General features: G+C 50.1%; 1 protein-coding gene across 1 annotated transcript in view; it reads left to right on the top strand.

The window, feature by feature from the left end:
- The first annotated feature begins 3,726 nt into the window (after window positions 1–3,726).
- The window catches only part of CDH23 (cadherin related 23), a 194,239-nt gene continuing 179,836 nt past the window's right edge, over window positions 3,727–18,129 (top strand). Inside the window, exons 1-3 of the mRNA XM_086616195.1 lie at window positions 3,727–3,784; window positions 4,098–4,123; window positions 4,818–4,896. Coding sequence (XP_086472321.1) covers window positions 3,727–3,784; window positions 4,098–4,123; window positions 4,818–4,896 — 163 coding nt within the window. The remainder of the gene's footprint in view (window positions 3,785–4,097; window positions 4,124–4,817; window positions 4,897–18,129) is intronic.

Below are 18,129 nucleotides of genomic sequence, written 5' to 3'. Positions count from 1 at the left end.
AGAAACTCTATCACCTACGTCAAGGTGATCCTGGATTTGATTTGGCCCTGTATGAAAAACAAGCATTACCAAAATGTTGCTCTCCTGCGGTGTCAGAGCACTCAGGCACGAGCTGGGACAGGGCTGCATCCCCCAGCCTGCTTTGGAGAGGACGAGGTAATATCCATAAAGTGATGGACTTGACGTTGCCTTTTGTCTTTGACAGGAACCATGAAGCGTCACGCTGCTGCTGGCAACTTTCTGCTTCCCCTCTTGCTCCTGGAGCTGGTCTCTCCAGGTAAGTCATCCTTCTGCCTGTCCTCTTCTCTCTCCCCTCCTCTCATCTCACGTTTGCGAGGTACGAGGGTAATGTTTGCTGTGTTTGGGGTCTCCTGGTGGGTATCTAAAAACAGAACAGCATCGCCATGGTGATGGGGAGATGTGGCTGGTACGGGCAAGCAGATCACCCATCTCTGGAGATCTTCACCTTTTGTTCCCATGCAGCCCCTTTTCTTGCAGTCAGTAAAAGAGACACATATGACATCAGATGGCCTGTCCTGGGAGAGAGTGGGTGGGATTGGAAAGAGACTTGGAGGAGGAGGAGGATATGCTGGTGAACCCAGTGGTGGTAGATGCTCCTGGTGTATCTCAGTGGGAAGACCTTGGCAACTTCAAAATCAAAGCTGATGGTGGACCTTGGGGATAGATATGGTGTTGTGGGTTGTTTTATGTAAATAAAACCTAAAGGGAGTTAGAGGGAGGGGATAAAAGGTGAGGATGTAAACCAGAAGCTTGTTAACTGGTCAACAGTGGAGGTATTACCAGCTGGGCTCTCCCTGTGCCTTCAGCAGCAAAATCATTACCTGAACTGGGCTTTAATATATGCTGTGAGGGAAATAACTCCTCTCCAAGCTGCAAAACCTCTTTTCTAATTCCAGCTGGAGGGAAGGGCAGGGATCTGCGGCCAGCTTTCCTGCCACCGCGAGCACGATGCTCTTGGTTTTCTCCGATGCGTGGGTTTCTGGCAAGGGGACGTGGGGTCCAGCCTGGCTGCTGGGTGGGAGGTGGTGGGGCGAGTGCCTTCTGGTTTAGCAAACATGCCTCTCGGGCCAGGCTTTGGCGTATCACGGGGTGCACGAGGACTGTAAACGTATAGCAAATCCCAGTGAAAATTGGGGTTGTTACAGGAATGGGTGTAAAGCCCCCCGGGTGCTGGGGGTGTGTGTGCCTGTGTGGCACTCGCTGATGAACAATAGCGAGTGTGTGTCTGTTTGATAGCACTGTGCCCTTTGGAATACAGGCTTTTTTTTTTTCTTTTTCCCCTGCTACTAAAGCCTGAAGATGGCTTGCCCAGATTGGCAGCCTGATTAAGCAGTCAGTGGATGACATTAGCTGTGACTGACAAGCGCGGTCAATCTCCCTCTGGTCTAGTGTTGGATCAAGTACAGCATCACTAGTTACTCCTCTGGAAAGGGAAAAAAACTAGTCAAAAAAAAAAAACAAACCAAAAACCCCCAGCGAGTCATTTGCCCCAATGTGAGCCTCCTAAAACTTGCCCCCCTGGAGAGATTGCTTGCCACAAGTGTTCCAGCACATCCCATTGGAGGTGGGATGGAGGGTTTTGACTTGCCTGGCCAGGAGCTTGCTCCTTCATCCCTCCCTGTGTGGCTGGTCACAGTACCCATGGCTGGTGTGTGCTGCAGTCGCCAGAGATGGGCAGAGACCAACATCTCCAGGTTAGGAGGGAGCAAGGGAGGCTAGCTAGAAGAACAGCTCCATGATTACCTTGTCTCGCATCAGTAGTGGTGAGGAACATGAGTACTGACTCTGAAAGACAAAGAAGCAGCAGGTTTTACAGGAATAATGGTGAGCAGGCGTGGAAGACATGCAGGGAAGAAAATCTCCCAGCACATCAAAACAATGTTGACCATGGTCCCTTGGAGCCTGTTGGTAGCACCTGAAGGAGGAATAAAGGGTTTCAAGTGTGTGGTGGAAGTGATGGTTTTCTGCCATGAACCTTGCTATGTGCAAGAGCTGCGTTGAGGGATGCAGTGATGATATATCCCAGGGTATAGCTGGGTGATAGCAAGCCCTACAGAAGGAAAATCCAGCTGATGATCCGTTAGATGAAGTCATAGATGATGACAGTTCACAGTGGTGTCTTTGGGAAAGCGTGAGCTTATGTGGTATGTGGCTGTGATTCCCAAATTAATATCCATTAAAGGACTGTCGTGCCCAAAGCCAACAAAACATTGACAGTCCTGGATTAAATGTGAAATGAAAACTTATTGCAGACTTCCAGTACCTAAAGGGGCTACAAGAAAGCTGGAGAGGGGCTTTGGACAAGGGCGTGTAGTGATAGAACAAGGGGCAATGGCTTTAAACTGAAAGAGGGGAGATTTCCATTAGATACAAGGAAGAATATTTTTATAATGAGGGTGGTGAGGCACTGGACCAGGTTGCCCAGAGAAGTTGTGGCTGCTCCATCTCTGGAAGTGTTCAAGGCCAGGTTGGATGAGGCTTTGAGCAACCTGATCTAGTGGAAGGTGTCCCTGCCCATGGCAGGGGGATTGGAACTAGATGATCTTGCATGTCTCTTCCAACTCAAACCGTTCCATGATTCTGGCCATCCTAGACAAGGTGACAGAGGATGTATGTGTGGGAGACTTGTTTTTCACAGAGCGGCACACCTTTTGACGGCACCTGAGTTATGAGGGTAAGAGCTTATGGCCACATGTGAGACGGGGCAAAGGTTCCTGAAGGTGCCTCAAGGATGCAGTGGTCGGCTGTGGGGGAGCAAGAACTAGCTGTGGATGGGACGTGGGTGTTGAGGTTGGCCAGGGGGACAGGGCTGATGGGGCTGTGGCTTCACCCACAGCATCCCTATTTTTTTGGGGGGGTGGGGTGGGTGCGTGGTGGTTTCCATTTGTAATAGTGTGCATTTTTCCATCTACGTTTTTGTATTGTTCGGATGCTCCCTCTCCATCCTCTCCCATCCGACACTGCCCTTCTCAACACTGACAGCCTGGCAGCATGGTGCCAGCCTTGCTCTGTATCCCAGGGTTTTCAACCCAAAGCAGAACCCTCCCTCCAGACCCTCCTTCAGCGTTCCCCAGCTCTGGGGTGCCCGTCACCCTCCTCCCTTAACACCTGGAGCCCGTGTCCTCACAGAGCGGTGGTTTGAAAGCCTCCCAGCGCCCAATGCAGCTGGATTTGGAAGATGCAACCAATTTTTCAGTTTTCATTTTTGGAAGATATAACTTCATCTGCCCCCATCAAAGCCCGCCAGCCCTGGCACGGCAGCAAGCCACGAGCGTGCTTCGAAGCCTCTGGAGATGCTGTTAGCTCTAAATAACCCACTTTAGCGGGGTCCTTCTGATTTTCTTTCCTGGTACTCGACTCCAGGGGCTGAGATTTAAACGTGCCTTTGTGAGATCTCAGCCTTGAGTGCTTTCCCCACTTCTGGAAGTGTTTAACAAACTGGGTGCCTCAGGAAAGAGGCCAGTGCTGAAAATCCCTGTCTGGTTACGGAGGGAGCCCTGAGGGAGCCCAGGCTGCTCCCCCAGCCCGAACGGGTTTCCCATGGGTGCTGAGCAGGTTTGCTGAGAACATCTCCCTCCATCGGGAGCTTGGGCAGGCGAAGAGGGAGCTGGAATGTGGTCTGGTGCTTGTTTCTTAAGGCAGGACGCTGAATCACAGGGCAAGAAGGTGGCGGGAAAGAATAGGGTGGTCCGGAGGGAAGCGTGGATGCCTGATCTCATCAGGGGTTTGCTGTGCCTTTGCCTGAAGCAACATCTTCGCTGGGGTGAGGATGGAGGTGATGCTCTGAAATGGCTGTGTTGAAAGGAGCCTGGCTGGATCGGTATCTGCTGCAGTGGCAGGGGGCCTTGCGAGGGGGTGTCACCCTGCCGCTTTGCTGGCAATTTCTTACACTTGCACCATCTTGAGTTTTGGCTCGGCTTGCACCAAAGGCAGGTGTGATGGGTTGCAGTAGGGAAGCTTCTATCGAGACTCCTTGCCAGGGACCGTACTTGGGACCCTGGTCCTGGGACTCCCCATCAACAGCCGTGAAGCATTTTTGGCCAGGGCACTTCAAACCTCTGCTTACCCACGAGCAGCCTTGGTTTTGATGCCTGGCAGCTGGACTGCATTTCTCAAAGCCTGCAGGCTTGGCCTTTTTCCATCGAGGGAAAACTCATCCTTGGGACGCAGCTCGGTTAGCATCAAACCTTCTTGGAAAATCATTGGATTTCTCTCCTGACACCTCTTTCCCTGCGTCCCTTGAATGGTACATCTTTCCTGGTTGACTTTTTTCCCCTGGTTCAGGCTGCAGTGGTTGTTCTCCTACGTGCTCTGTGCTTGTCTCTGTGTCACCTAACGAGGCTGTGGTCTAGGGCAGACTGGTGAGCTTCCAGCTCCGTAAAAAAAGGGAGTAGAAAGAAGTGAGCCTGGTTATTAAAGGTGAAAGGAGGCAATTAGAGGGAAAGACGATGGGGTGATGGGAGAGGGGATGCGCACTGGGTTCTGCTGGGATGGCTGACATGGCGAAAGGCTCTCAACCGTGGGAACAGAGCGACGACGGTATTAATCACACGCCGAAACAATAATTGATGATCCCCGTCCCTGAGCTGTTGTCTTCCCCTTTCCCCTCTGCCTCCACCCCACAAAAGAAAATACTAAAATAGAAAAAGCTGGCGATACTTTCTGTCCTCCTGTTACCCCCCGTCTTAGGATACCCCTCTCCGTCACGATGCCACCGTGCCCTGAGCCTCTCCTTATCGTGCTGGCCTGTGCATGACACGCCAGGGAATTAACGCCTTGCTTCTGTCCTCTTCTCAGGTCAGGGCAATCGGCTGCCGTACTTCATCAACTACTTCTTCGACACCTACCTGCTGATCAACGAGGATACTCCTGTGGGTAAGTGGGGCAGAGGGTCCGCTGCTGCTGACCCCCCTCCGACGGAAAAGGATTAAAGAAATGCTTTTCTTTTGATTGACAGATGTAGCTTGGGGGTTTTTTTCCTTTCTTTATTTAGCTAGGGATCGGTTTTTAGTAAATGCAGAAATCGACCCGGTCATTCTCGGCCTCTTTCCAGGCTCTCAGTCCATTAAACTTGTGCTCTTCAATCAGGGCTCGTGACTGGCTTTTAATGCGGGAGGAATCGATTGGGAGCGGAGGGTGGCTGGGATGGAGGCTACGGAGGCCCCTTCTCACCATCCACCACTGCCTTCAACTGTGCCTCCTCGAAAAAGTGCTCTTGCCCCACCTAAGTCATCACCGGAGCTGTCGAGGGTTGGGGGACTCTGGAGGGATCTCCTCTAGTGACTGCTCTGATCAACCAGAGCTTGCAGCTGAAGCTTCTGCCTCTTCTTTGGGAGTCTCATCGGTTGCAGCTTTTGCAGACCCATGGTGTCCTGCCTGTGGGATGTGGGACCGTGTCTGAGCGCGGAGGCAGGATGTGGAGCCTTGGTGGCAAGTTTGGGGTATAGGGTGTGGAAGCTCCTGGCTGGTAGCTGAGCTCCGTGCAGAGATGTGTCCTCAGGATTTTTTTCTTGCAGTGATGCTCAGGTTTATTCACAATGGGAGATAACAGTGAAAACGGCTGCTCAGGTGCCTTTACTCACAGCACCACAGAAGGCAGACTGTGAATAATGCAAGGAAAGGAAGGGCCTGACTTCATTATAATTTTTTTTTCTAATTTTTTTTCCCCTTATGACTTGCATCCATGTCATTTTTCAGTGAGCCAACCCCCTTACAGGTCACTTCACACCTGGCTGCTTTGGCTTTGCTGTCTGTACGTTCCCTGCCCCTCGATTGCTGATGTCCCACTTAGTGCTGGACATGCCCCGGACAAGTTCCAGGGAAGGAAGCAGCTGTGCAAGAGCAGGAGCCGAGAGCGGTTTGGGAACCAGCTTAATGGAAACGCTTCCTCACCAAGTACACTTGGTGCTTGAAGTACTTGAGCTTGAAATGCTTTATGGGAATTGGACTGAACTTCTATTTTGGCAGAAAATGGGGGAAGATTTCCGGCAGCCTGCTTTCCAGTGAGATATTGTGCGAGTAAAATTGTGCTTGGAATTACTTTGAGGGTTGAATTTTATTATTCTGTGGTTTGTTTTTTTTTTAAACTTTGCATTACACTGTACAGAAATGAAATTCACTCTTAAGGATATTGGCACCCTGGGATTTTGTTTCCAGATGCACTAGAGGGAAACGTCAGCCTCAAAAGTGTTGACAAACAGCATTTCTGTATTTTCTGCTGTCGGTAGAAGTTTTCTGAATTAGGTACATTAACTTCAAAAAAAAAGAAAAAAATAAAAGCATCATGTGGAAACACCTTTCCTTATATCCCACCTTTCTTCTATCCTGACTGGGGTGTAAGTAGCAGAATTGTGTGTGGCGCCTCTTAGCTAGAAAGAAACACGGCTCTTTTTTTTGGAGCTGTTAGAAGTGCCCATCACTGTGGCGCTGAGCCAACGTGCCCCCACGCAGCCCCTTCCTCCTCTCCTTACGGCATCCCCGGGCACAGCCTCACCCAGCCCCGAACTGCTGCTGAGAGGAATCTGAAGCAACAATTAAGAGATCATTCCCCCTCTAATCACTTACAAGAGTAAATTAGTCTTGTCAGGAGCTATTAAGACAGAGAGCTCAGAATTCATTAGGCGAGATTGGGCCGAGGGAGCTGCTGGCGCTGCCGCCGGTCCGGGCTGATTAATTTCTCCCAAAACATCATCAATGCCCATCTGTTTCATTTAGGTCCAGGGAGAGCAATTTTCAGGTGGACTGACCGTCTAGTCAGTTATTTCACCCAGAAGTAATGGGAAAACACACACACACACATGTGGAGGGGGAGTAGGAGACGTGAGGAAGGAGAAAGGGATTGAAGAAACTGGGAAGAAAATTTGCAGGAGAAGGAGGAGATGCCTGGAGAGGAGGAGGGATAATGACTGGTTGGGCACAGGCGAGACGGGGCACCAAGAAAGTCTGTGTCAGCTGCCGGTAGCTGGATCGTGGTGTGTTTTACTCCGAAAGCAGGAGCTGGCTGGGTGACAGCCCTTCAGAGAAAAGTTTGGTGGAGAGGGGCTGTCTGTCTTTATTGTACTGCTCGCTGCCCGAAGCAAAAATCAGTCCAAGGGCCGTTTGGCTTAATCCCAAACCTTTTAGAGGACGGTGGGCGAGGAGAGTGGCATGGATGTTGATGCCGGGTGAGTTGCTGGAGGTCTCTGGCAAGGTGTGATGCTCCACGGCATGTCGGGAGGGGGGTGATGTTGCTGCATTTGAGGTTACCTGCAGCCCTGGATTTTTCAGCAAGTGGGGGCGGGCAGGCAGCGCTCTTGGTTTCTCTTGGTTGGGGTCTGTCCTCCCCCCTGCTGCAAAAGGAACGTCGTCTTAGTATAGTGTAACGACTGGAGTCTAATTGCCCAGCAAATGAATTTGCTGGATGCAGGACAGGAACAGGAAAATGAAGATGATCCATCACGCCAGGGCTGTAACTGGCCTTATCACCACCTCGCTGGGACTCGCTTGGGTTTCTCTGAGAGCTTTCATGCCTCAGCGCCTTGAAAAACACGTGACAAAAGAGGCTGTTCAGACGAGTGCAATTCCACTCTTCCCTTCATCCTAGCGATAACATTTTAGCATCGCTGGAATAATGTTGTCTTAAAAGAATGGGACACGCTTTAATTGTTGCACCTGAGCTAATAGCTGCTGAGCCAGGTGGCTTTGCTCATGGGCCACACCATAGCAGGGGCACAGTCGCCTGGGTGGACTGGGGAAAACGCATCCCTCCTCCCCATCAGAGCTTGGTCCTGTGTGCCCTGCTCAAAACTGGGAGAGGGGACTCAATCTGGAGGACTCATCTCCTCTGCAAAGCCCGCTGAGGCTGAGTGGTGCATGACAGAGGGGGAAACCCACCAGGATTCAGTTGACCACCCTCGGGCAACGTAGGCGCGAGAAGATGCTGGTGAAGGCTGTGGAGCTGGGAAAGGCACCCAGGATGGCTGGCAGGTGGGGAGGCTGGTCTCCCCCGGGGCTTGTGCCAAGGCTGCCGGCTGTTTGCTTCCCATAGTTATTCGTGGGCAGGAGAGCGTGCAGCTGAGGCGCTCGGCTCTCCGCCCCGCCAGGATGCTCTCCTGTTGAGTGTCACCGGGATGCCTCCAGCGCCTGGCGGGATGCTCAGCCCCGGGTCTACCGGAACTGGCTGCCTCAGCATCTCCTCCTGTTTGTCAACCCTTGACGGCGTGGGGCCAAGAAGAACTTGGGGCTCAGCAAGTTCCGTGGTCAGGGCTGCTGGCGAGTGACAGCCCGTGCGGTGCTGGCTCAGCACTCGGAGCCTGGCTGGGTGCAGGGTTTTCTTGGGTAAAGGCCTCCTGTGCCTCCAGCCCCTGGGTTTGTTGTGCTCAGGAAGCAAGGCGGGTGACTGATGGGGAATTTTACGGGTTGCTTCTGCTCCCCTCTTTGCTATATGCAACTTTTGCTGAGCTGGTAAAGGCACCGTAACGAGCTGGTGTTTCAGGAGCAGGGTGAGTGCGCCTTCACTAGCTTGCAAAAAATCCCTCCTCATTTTGGGGACTTTGTGGGTGCTAAGTTCCTAATGCTGTTGCAGGAATTTGAGTTTGAGGAGGGTGATTGCTGGGAACACCTGAATCTCTCAGTGCAATTGCAAATTCTGCCACGGAGCGTGCATACGGAAGCAGCCTTGCTCGGGTTCTTGGCTGTCCGTTGGCCATGCAGTTGGATGTCTGAGGATCCCAGCCTGGATCTTAGCACTGAATAGGAGAGCTGTGTTGTCTGACAGCTTTCTGATGGTGTGGTTTGACTTTCTGCAGCAGGGAACTCAGATTACGCTTTCCTAGGGTGAGCTGGAGCCCTTCCAGGGTGGGCTACGTTGAGCAGACCATCTCCTCCGCTCACAGAAGATACCAGAAATTTGAGAGGAAAGCAGATTATTATTTTTTTTTTTCCCCAGGGAAACCCCCACTGGCTAAGGGACTCCAAAACATATGGATGTTTCTCCACCAAGTTTTGAGGGGCAGAGCTGAACCTTGCTCTTTGAGACCTACTTCACCAAAACGTGCCGTAGCAGACGTTTCCCATGGAGTTTGGGGCTCTTACTGTGCACCCCAAGTTGAAGCAGCCTGAGAGGAGCCTGGGATAACGGAGCACTGCCCTATCACAGCTGTGCTTTGTTGGCTGGTGGCGATTAGAGTAATTAGGTTGATGTGTGTCACCTCTTGCCTTTCAGGGCCTTCTGGGATGGAGATTTATTTCACAAGGGGACTGGAAGAGGAATTTAGTATTTAGCTGGCAGTGTGCTCCCCTTGAACTCTGCACTGGGGGTGGGGGTTGGAGGCCCTCTGATATTTGTGGACGGCTCGACTTGATTCTCCATCCCAGGCAAGGGCCGGGCCAGAGGGCTTTTCTTCTCCAGGCAAGGAAGGCTGCCATACTCCCTATCTGTCGTTTCCAAGGCAATCATCTCTTCCAGCGCAGCCTTTCGCTGCGGTGCTCTGGTCCTGGGCAGCCAGATGCTTTGGCACCCGGGTAAGGTCCCTGGGGGTGCGGGGCCGTTCAAGCTGCTGCTGAAGATACGGTTATCTGCGTGTGATGGAGTACGGGCTGTCTCAGCTAAACCCTGCCTGCTTGTTTGATCCCACAGCTGGAGGCATCTGTGGTGGCTGGGCTCCTCCATCATGGCACTTGCATCACTGGAAGGGAAAAAAAAAAAAAACGCTGGCTCTGGTCTCTGCATATTTCTGGACTGATTAAATTGTTTCAGAGCCGTCTGGGCCTGATGTCTGTGTGTGATGGCTTGTTGGGCCATCTGTTGGGGACAGCTCTGGGGGGGACAGTGGGCATCGGAGCAAAGGGACCCTTTTCACTTTGGTGTCTCCTGACCTCCTTCCTTGCTTGCAGGGGCATGGGGCTATTGCTGGAGAGGGGGGGCTGCCCTAATGTGTCTGCTGTTGTGTCCCCCTTGCTCAAAATTAAATACTAAAGCTAAAAAGAGAGAATTCATTTAATCTCTGTGCATCATGGGGTTAAAAGTCACCCTGGCAAAATCAGGGGGCATTGTGAGCAAACTGTTAACGAGGTGCTAATTGGGCAGTGAGGAGGTGTGACTCAGAAGGGCACAGAGGATGGTTTTAAAGCCTGGGGTTAACTCCTTGGAAAGGAGCAAGGCAGCGTTGGGAGTCCAGAGCAGTGCAAGAGCCTTTGCCAATGATCCAAGGTAGGCCAGCTTTTACGAAAATTTGATGAGTTAGAAGATGCTTTTAGAAAATGTGGTGGCCCTGGTAGCAGGGTGGATGGGAGAAGATTGTAAGAAACGTGTTAAAGCAGCGGCTGTGCTCTCTTTGCGCCAGGGCTGCCCAGCATCCTTGGCTGAACTTGCAGGGAGTAGCCTCTTTCTGCCTGTGTTTGGTCTAATTACAGGTTTCACCAGCTCCAAAAATGCTCCAAAGAAAAGCTAATACCCGTTCAGGAAGGTAAGGTGGGAACATGCAAGTGGGAGGAAGGTGGGAGCTCACAGCCACGGGACCTTTCCCCACCCCGGTTACACTACGTGCTTAGGGTGCATCTAGCATCTATTTGTGCAAGGATTGTTCTCCTGGTTTTTAAAAACGAAAGGTGAGTTGGCAAACATAGGTAGACCCCAGACTCTTAGATGGCCTTCTCTCCGAGCTGCTCCGGGGTTGGGGGCTGATGTCCAAGCAGGTACATGCAGCTGATGTCCCCTACAAAGGCTGGAACTGCTGTGCTCCTTCGGGCTGCCGGGGCCGGTGTACGCGTGTCCGTCACCGCAGCAGGGTGCAGGCATGTGTGCAGCTGGCAGAATTGATTTGGCCTTTCACAAAGGATAATTCCAGAGGCATGTGCTAGCCTCTGACTGCGAGAGAGGTGGAGATCTTTTGAATAGGAAACCGGCTCCATTACAGGCATCGAGAGAGCGGGTGTGAATATTCCCCTTTAGAAAGGGAGGCAGTAGGAACCTTGGTCTTCATCACTAATTGGAAGTGTTGTTACCATCCCATGGCTATTTGCTGTTTCAAACTCACAGGCTTCTTGAGTGCTCTGTGAAGGAGCAGCCTCCTTTCTAAGTGTGGTAACGACCCTCATGAAATATTTGAGGAGTATTTTAAGAAGGGGATTTCAGCTCTAGTAACTCAAGCCCTGTTTCTGTCGGTTGCTGTTAGAAGGCCCATTGATGAACTTACTTGTTGAGCTGTAGCAAGTACCGCATCCTTAATGGAAACTTAAGGCTAGAAAATTAGTTACTCCCAACCTTGGGAAACTTAAGGGAAAAAGCACCCCCCCCCCCCCCCCCCCCCCCCCCCTTAACCTTGCATCATTAAATTAATCACTTAATCACTTAAATTTTCGTATCTGCTTTGCTAATAGGCAATAATGTTGACACTTACATTTAAGAAGGGAGAGAGGGAGAAGGAAGAAAGTGTGTTTGCAATATGGACTAATTAACATGGCAGGGTAACCTTGCTTCTGGTAACTGTCTCATCAGACTCTTTGGAGGCTTCATCTCGCCACCTTTCCCGTTCGAGTGGGTGAGCCCTTGCACGGGGGGCTAAGCCCTCTCCAAAGAAATGGGGGAAGATGTGTGTTTGCGGTAATGAGGTCTGGGGTGATTTTTATGTCTGAGACAACTTCAGTGACATTAATTATCTGTACAGCGTTGTCTGTAGGAGCTTCATTTGTGGGCTGGCTTCTTGCTGGGCATTGGGCTGTGTTCAACAGAGTGCTTGCTCATTGTTACTCTGGAGTGTCCCAGCTTGGTTAAATCGGGCTCTTTTCCTGGCTGGTTGGAGGCATTAGTGCAGGTGACAAACCTCATATAGAGCAGGGTCAACAGTGTGAGTCAAGCTGGGTAAAGCAAAAAACACAGGGCAGGGGGAAAAGTATATATGGATGAGGCTTTGAGCAACCTGGTGTAGTGGAAGGTGTCCCTGCCCATGGCAGGGGGGTTGGAACTAGATGATCTTTGAGGTCCCTTCCAACCCAAACCGTTCTATGATTCTATATGTGTGTATATTCAAATTAGAAGACTATAAATATATATATGAAGGTATTAATATTCTAAGGGAATATATTATGGGCCAAGAGTATTTCCCTGTACTGTAGGGAAATACTTACATATGCATACACTCATAATTTTTGGGTTTGGTGGGGAAGGTGAGCTGCGTTTTCGTTTTGAGCCTATCAATGGAACCTCTTAGGAAAAAGCTATGGTTGCAAAGAGCAATAAACACGCTCGTGCGTTTTGTCAGCTCAGGAACTTGATATATTTGGGCTGTGTGAGCTTAAAAAAGAAAAAAGTACACCCCACTCCCCGCTGCTTCTGTGTCTGCACACAATATTTTCATGGGAGATCCACACATCCAGCTCCCAAGGCAGCCGGGTGAGGTGGGGAACAGCTCGAGGTGCTTTCCCTGCGCCGCTGTGAAAGGAATCCCACCATAGCCTCAATGAGTCTTTTTACACAATTTTCAGACTTCTAGCCTTGTGAAAAATTAACCTTTTAATTAAACTTTCCAGAATTGGTTGCTCTGGAAGTACTACTTAGTTTTAATTTTTCATCTTTTGAAGAAAATTCCCTGCCACCACTGGTTTGTGGTTGTTACTTCCTAGTGTAAAAGAAGTCATAAAAAGCCCAAAAAATAAAATAAAATAAAAATGGGAAAAAGATCCAACATCTTTTCATCTGTCTCAAAATCATCTGAGCAATTAAAATGTGAAAATTAACTTAGTTAGTCCTAGTTATGGAAAACCACCGTGGTCCTGTATGAAAATAAGCAGGCAGGAAAAAAAACCCTTCTGGAAATGTATATATGTGCCATGGTGTTGAGATTGTGGAATAAAACTCCTGCTGTCGGGAAGTGTCCAGGAGGAAGACTGCCGTTATCCTGGTGGGTATCCTCTGTTTGGGGCCAGAGTGTCAGTAGGTGTTGCACTGCCCTGGCTGCGTCGATGCCACGGGAAGCTTGTTTTATCCCGCTTTCCGCAATTTTGGGGGCCGTGGGACACGCGGGGTGGTCACCTCCGTGTTGTCGCGTGAATCCTTCTCCTCCCCATCTCTTGGCTTTTAAACTGCTTTATCGCTGCACCTTTCTGCCTTTGAATGGCTTAATGTGCTTGATTGGCAGGGGGAGTTAATAAATTGGTTCCTCCTGTCAAACCGCTCGCGTACGTTGATGGCTTTGGAATTAATTGTAACCACTCAGGGGGGGAAAAGCAAAGCTGGAGACGGCATCATTGGACAACTCGATGGAAACATCTGTTCAATTTGCAGCGGTGGTCAGAAGAGCGAACGAGCTCCGCGCGCTCCCCTCTCTTAAAGATTTATGAATATCGCTCTTTACGCGAGGGGGAAAGATTTCAAACGCTTGACATTTAGTGGTTCGTAACTCAATTTTATTCCATTCATCTGCATGGGTTTGTTGAACGCCCGCTCTGTGGAGGCTCCGCTGTTGTATCGCGTGGGCTGTCTTCCCACGTGTGGGCAATTAGGAGGGCGATTCGGTACCTGAATATGGAGGAACCTTTTTTTTTTTTTCCTTTTCTAATTAATTATTAGGTTTGAGGGGAGAGATCGTATTATGGAATGTAATATCCTTTCACAAACAGCGATGGGGCTTCGTCTCTTACTCCGCTGTTCCGTTTCAAGCAGTTAATTTGAAAATAAGAAGGGGAAAAAGACTTTAAAAGGTAGAAAGTCCAAGGGAGACGAACAATTCAGGGTAGGGGGAGAAGTGAGGAGCGTTCTCACAGGCAGAGATTAATGGTTGTTACTAATGATTTTGGGAAACAGAGGGGAAGAAATAGATAAGGCAGAAGACTATAAAATAAGTAACAGCACTGCGGAAAACCTTGACTCTCGAAACGTACCTTTTCCCAGATGACAGCCCCATCAAATTAAACACATCCTACCGGATAAAACAATATTTCTGTACAAAAGAGCATGGATGTAAAACTCGGTGTAGCAAGGAAGGAAAGGGACCGCGTAGAAAGCACCGTCCTGTGTACACGTGTCTCCCACTGTCCCTGAAGCAGCTTTCCTACCGACATAAAGGAAAAACATCTCCTTGGCTTCTGCAAGTTGGTCTTTGTTTTGGAAAAATTGTTGGTTTGGAAAAATGTGGTCCTGGGGCTGCTGCCTGCAGTCATGTCAGGTATGGAGCTGGGAGCTACAGGTGGCAGGAGGCACATCAGGAACCGTCACCTGCGTGCTTGGGTGGGGTGGCGGACGTAGTCCTAAATGAGGCTCTGCACTGGGGAGGGCAAGGAGGGAAAAAATGTAGTAATTCCCAAGCTGGTATCATCACGCTGGAACAGGATGCTCTGGCAGAAACCATAAAAATTGGCAGGATCCTCCAAGTTTAGATGACTCTGACAGTGAGGGGTAGAGGAGGACCTTCGCAGGTAGACAAGGTGTCTCCTGGGAGTGAGGAGAAGCTGTTGCCTCCCTGGATTTTAGACCAGGAGCTTGGTTTTGGAGATGTATTTTATTTTTTTTTTTCTTTTGCTTTCACACCTTGAGGAAGAAGGGACAATGTATTCGGGTCCTGTGGCAAAGAAAGCTTGCGAGGTGCAGAGGGGGAACATTTTAAATACAATTTGCTTATTTGCAAGTGTTTTGGTTAGAAAAACTTGGATTCTTTCAATTTTTTATTTAATTTATTATTTTTTTTAACCTTGTCCTCTACGACTAAGTCTAGAATATTGGCTTTTTGTCCAAGACTGAAAAAGCCATGGCAGTTGCACATGTGTGTGGCGCTAAATATTACAGAAACCTGGTGTATCTTGCCAGGCGGCTGAGCTGGGGAGGTGTATGGGTGCTGTACGTTTTGCAGGCTATGTGGAGGTGGGGAGGGCTGGCTTGGCCCCCAGTATAAATAGCAATTAACATCTGGATACTTTTGGTGGACTTTCTCCACAAAACAGTACAAAGGTGGTCTGGGGAATAAAGGCTCGGGCTCTGTTCACTGATCACAAAGAACATGTTAGTTCATATTGAGAGCCAAAAGTGAAGCTCTTGGTGAGCGTCCTGCTGGAAAATCAACTGGAATCTGTTGGAGATGCTGGTTTCTGGTGGTGTTTTGCCTCCCTCTAGAAGTAGCAGCTCACCCCAGGCACCAGTGAAACCACAGATGGTTTGGTTCTGGTTTGCCCTTTGTGTATCCTACATCTAGAGACATCATCCAGGTGGGCAGAGGGATGTTTTTCGTTGGGGCACTGATCCCAGAAACGAAGGAATGTGTCCCCCAAAAGCTTTGCTAGTGCAGATCTGCCTGCAGCCTCTTTTGGGCAAGTGAGAATGTCAGTATTTGGCAGCCCTGACTGGAGGGGGCGGGAGGGATTGGGCAGGGGGATGACAAGGGGGGTTGGCTGGGCGAGCTGCTTCGCCAGGCGTGGTCTCATCCCTGCAATGCGTTAAACCCACCGCGTTGTGAAGGTGGAAGTGGCCCCAGGTGGTTGGATAATGGCATCTTTAATTGTGCTCTGAATGAGATTAACTTCTTATCTTGACAGTTTGACATCTTTATTATTATTAATGCATGAATAATACAGCGTGGTTTGGGTTTGTGTTGTGGGGTTTTTTTTAATACATAACTTTGGTAGCAAATGTTTTCCTTTTATTTAGCAGTGTGTGTCACTTTGCTGGTTAGCCACCTCCAGATTCCCAGGCTCGAAGGACGGGGCTGGGGTCTAGGGATGCACCTCCTACTTCTTTCCTTTTTTAAATGGGAGTTGCCATCACATTGCAGCTCTTCTCATGTATTTATTATTTCAGACTGCGAGTAGAGGTGGTAGTTCCCTGCTGGGGAAGGGGGCTTGGGATGCTGCCAGAGGTGGGTGCAGGTGCCGGTGGGGCTGTGGGTGCTCTGGCAGCGGTTGGGACCGTCTCTCCGAGCGGCGGAGGGCGAGAGGTGGCTGCAATCTGTCGACTCCACAGAAAGTAGTTTCTGTGCCGTAACTCGCTGCTAAACGGGATAACAAGGTCAATAATGCCTCTGCCTGGGAGAGCTTCAGCCAACACTTCTATCAAAACCAATATTAATTTTCACTAATTAGGAGCTGCAGCTAATGAGTGTCACAGCTAATTTGCCTCATCCATAACGAGGGAGAGGAGGGGGTCAGGCTCCCGGGATCAGAGCCCGCAAATCCGCCTCCCCTCTCCTCTCCCTTTTTCTCTTGGCCGAGAGTGCTGATTGTCACCTGGGTGGCTCGCTGTCTGCGTGTGGTCCCCCCTGCCTTCCTTGGGACTGGGATGCTTTGGGGAGGCAAGGCAGGACCCGCTGTGTTGTCTGGTCCCATCTGGAAGGAACGAGAAAGTGAGCAGACCCGATGGGGTGAGGTGGAGAGGACTCGGTGTCGCGGCATGGCCTGGTGAGCAGGAAACCTGCCGGCTGCTTGGGGGAGCACAAGGGGGGCTCTGGAGCACAGCTCAAAGCATGAAGGAGGGGAAAAAACAGGCTAGGAAGGATTTGCAAGGGAAATTTTGGGAAAGAAAAGGATGACTCTTGTCCTGAAGGGGAAGTTGTAGTAACGCGCGTTTGCTCTCAAAACTCTTAAATTCATTTCAAAAGCCTTTACTGTACGTTTTATCCCTGTTCCCTTCCATGCCTTTTATCCAAAGGCAGCCTGGAAAGCACCCTGAGCACGAGACGACGAAGCAGTTCACCCGTCACCATTCATGCATTCTTCTGACTCGCTTTAGGGCCGCTCTTTCTCTGATGGAGCGCTGCCGCCGGTCTTTGATTTCATGACAAGCTGGACAAGCATCGCGAAGGACAGGCATGCTTGTGAGGACGGGATTTTTTTTTTACCTGGTATCTCTTGTGCCGTGCAGGTCGGCTTCCTGCATGAGTCGCTGGCAGAAGTATTGCAGAGACGTTGCCACCGGTACTAATAGAAAGTGAATTTCTGATTTGGAGTTATCCCTGTTAGTCCTGTAAACTCCATCCGGCGGCTCAGGCAAGGGAAGGAAGGATACGCTCTCCGCTGTATCCTTCTAAAATGGCTCAGGTTTTGTAGCCGGCGCTTTCTAAACAAGCTGGAGGCTAAAAATTATCCACAGAGATTATTGGTTTAAGTAAGAGGGTGCTAGGGAAATCTGCGGTCTGCTCTCAAACAACTCATTGTTAGGGACGGCCAAAATTGACTGAATAAATGATTCGTTGGGTTTATTCGCGTCGCCCTGACTATAAACCTCGGGAGCCTTCCTTGTCGGAATTGATCTGTTCTGCCAGCAAAGGGATGAGCAACATGTGCTTCCAGGAGGACAGAAGAGCTGTTGCCTTGTCTGAGGCAGCTTTCCTAACAGGTATCCTCCCGTTCGGAGTTTCTGAAGCCTTGAGAAAAGGGTTTGGTGTTTAGGCATGCCCTGAGAAACTGGCATAGGACAGTGATGTGCAGACAAGAGCCTCTCTTGGAAACCAGCTCATTGAGAGTATCTTTTTGGAGCATCTTGTGAGGCTCAAGCGGGAGCTGCTTATGGTCCCAGCTCTTGTCCGTATGCATGGTGGGTTTTGCCTCTGGCAGCCCACCAAGTTGTTTTTGCTGCCGGGCCATATCTGATGCCTCAGCTAGTCCTGGCTTGGGCTGGTTTAATTGATTTGCTTGAGTTGTTGGTCTGTGAAATTGCCACCCAGCCCGTGGTAGCTTCCCCTAGGTATTTTGCCTCTACCTGCTCTAAGGCTCGCTGCTCTAAGACTGGGCTTCTTGACTTGTTCCTCAGCAGCTCCCAGTGTCTGTTGTCAGCCTTGGTGGGGAGAAGAGCAGAACAGAAGGGGTGTGAATGGATTTCCATACACATGTCCTCAACATGCTCAGAAATTATGGGGTCAGTGTTCCTCTGTTTGTGCCGACTTCTTTGGTCTCTGATAAGGACAAGGACAACTTGTTGGTAAGCAGGTTCCAAACACCTTTCCAGCTTAAAACACAAACTGTGAGCCTGCAGGCTTTCCGGTAGCCTTCTCTACCTTCTTCTTGGAGACTTGAACACCACAGCCAAATGCCTGTTCTCAAAACAAGTTAGAAAGGAGGAAGAATAAGGAACAGAGAGAACAGGCAGTAGCCCATTCCTTGGTGGTACTCTTCTGGTGATGGGGCCTGAGCTTTCTGGCCAGCTACTCG

The sequence above is a fragment of the Tauraco erythrolophus genome, chromosome 9, assembly GCF_009769465.1.
Source record: "Tauraco erythrolophus isolate bTauEry1 chromosome 9, bTauEry1.pri, whole genome shotgun sequence".
Lineage (NCBI taxonomy): Eukaryota > Metazoa > Chordata > Aves > Musophagiformes > Musophagidae > Tauraco > Tauraco erythrolophus.
This window is presented reverse-complemented; position numbering and strand designations above follow the sequence as displayed.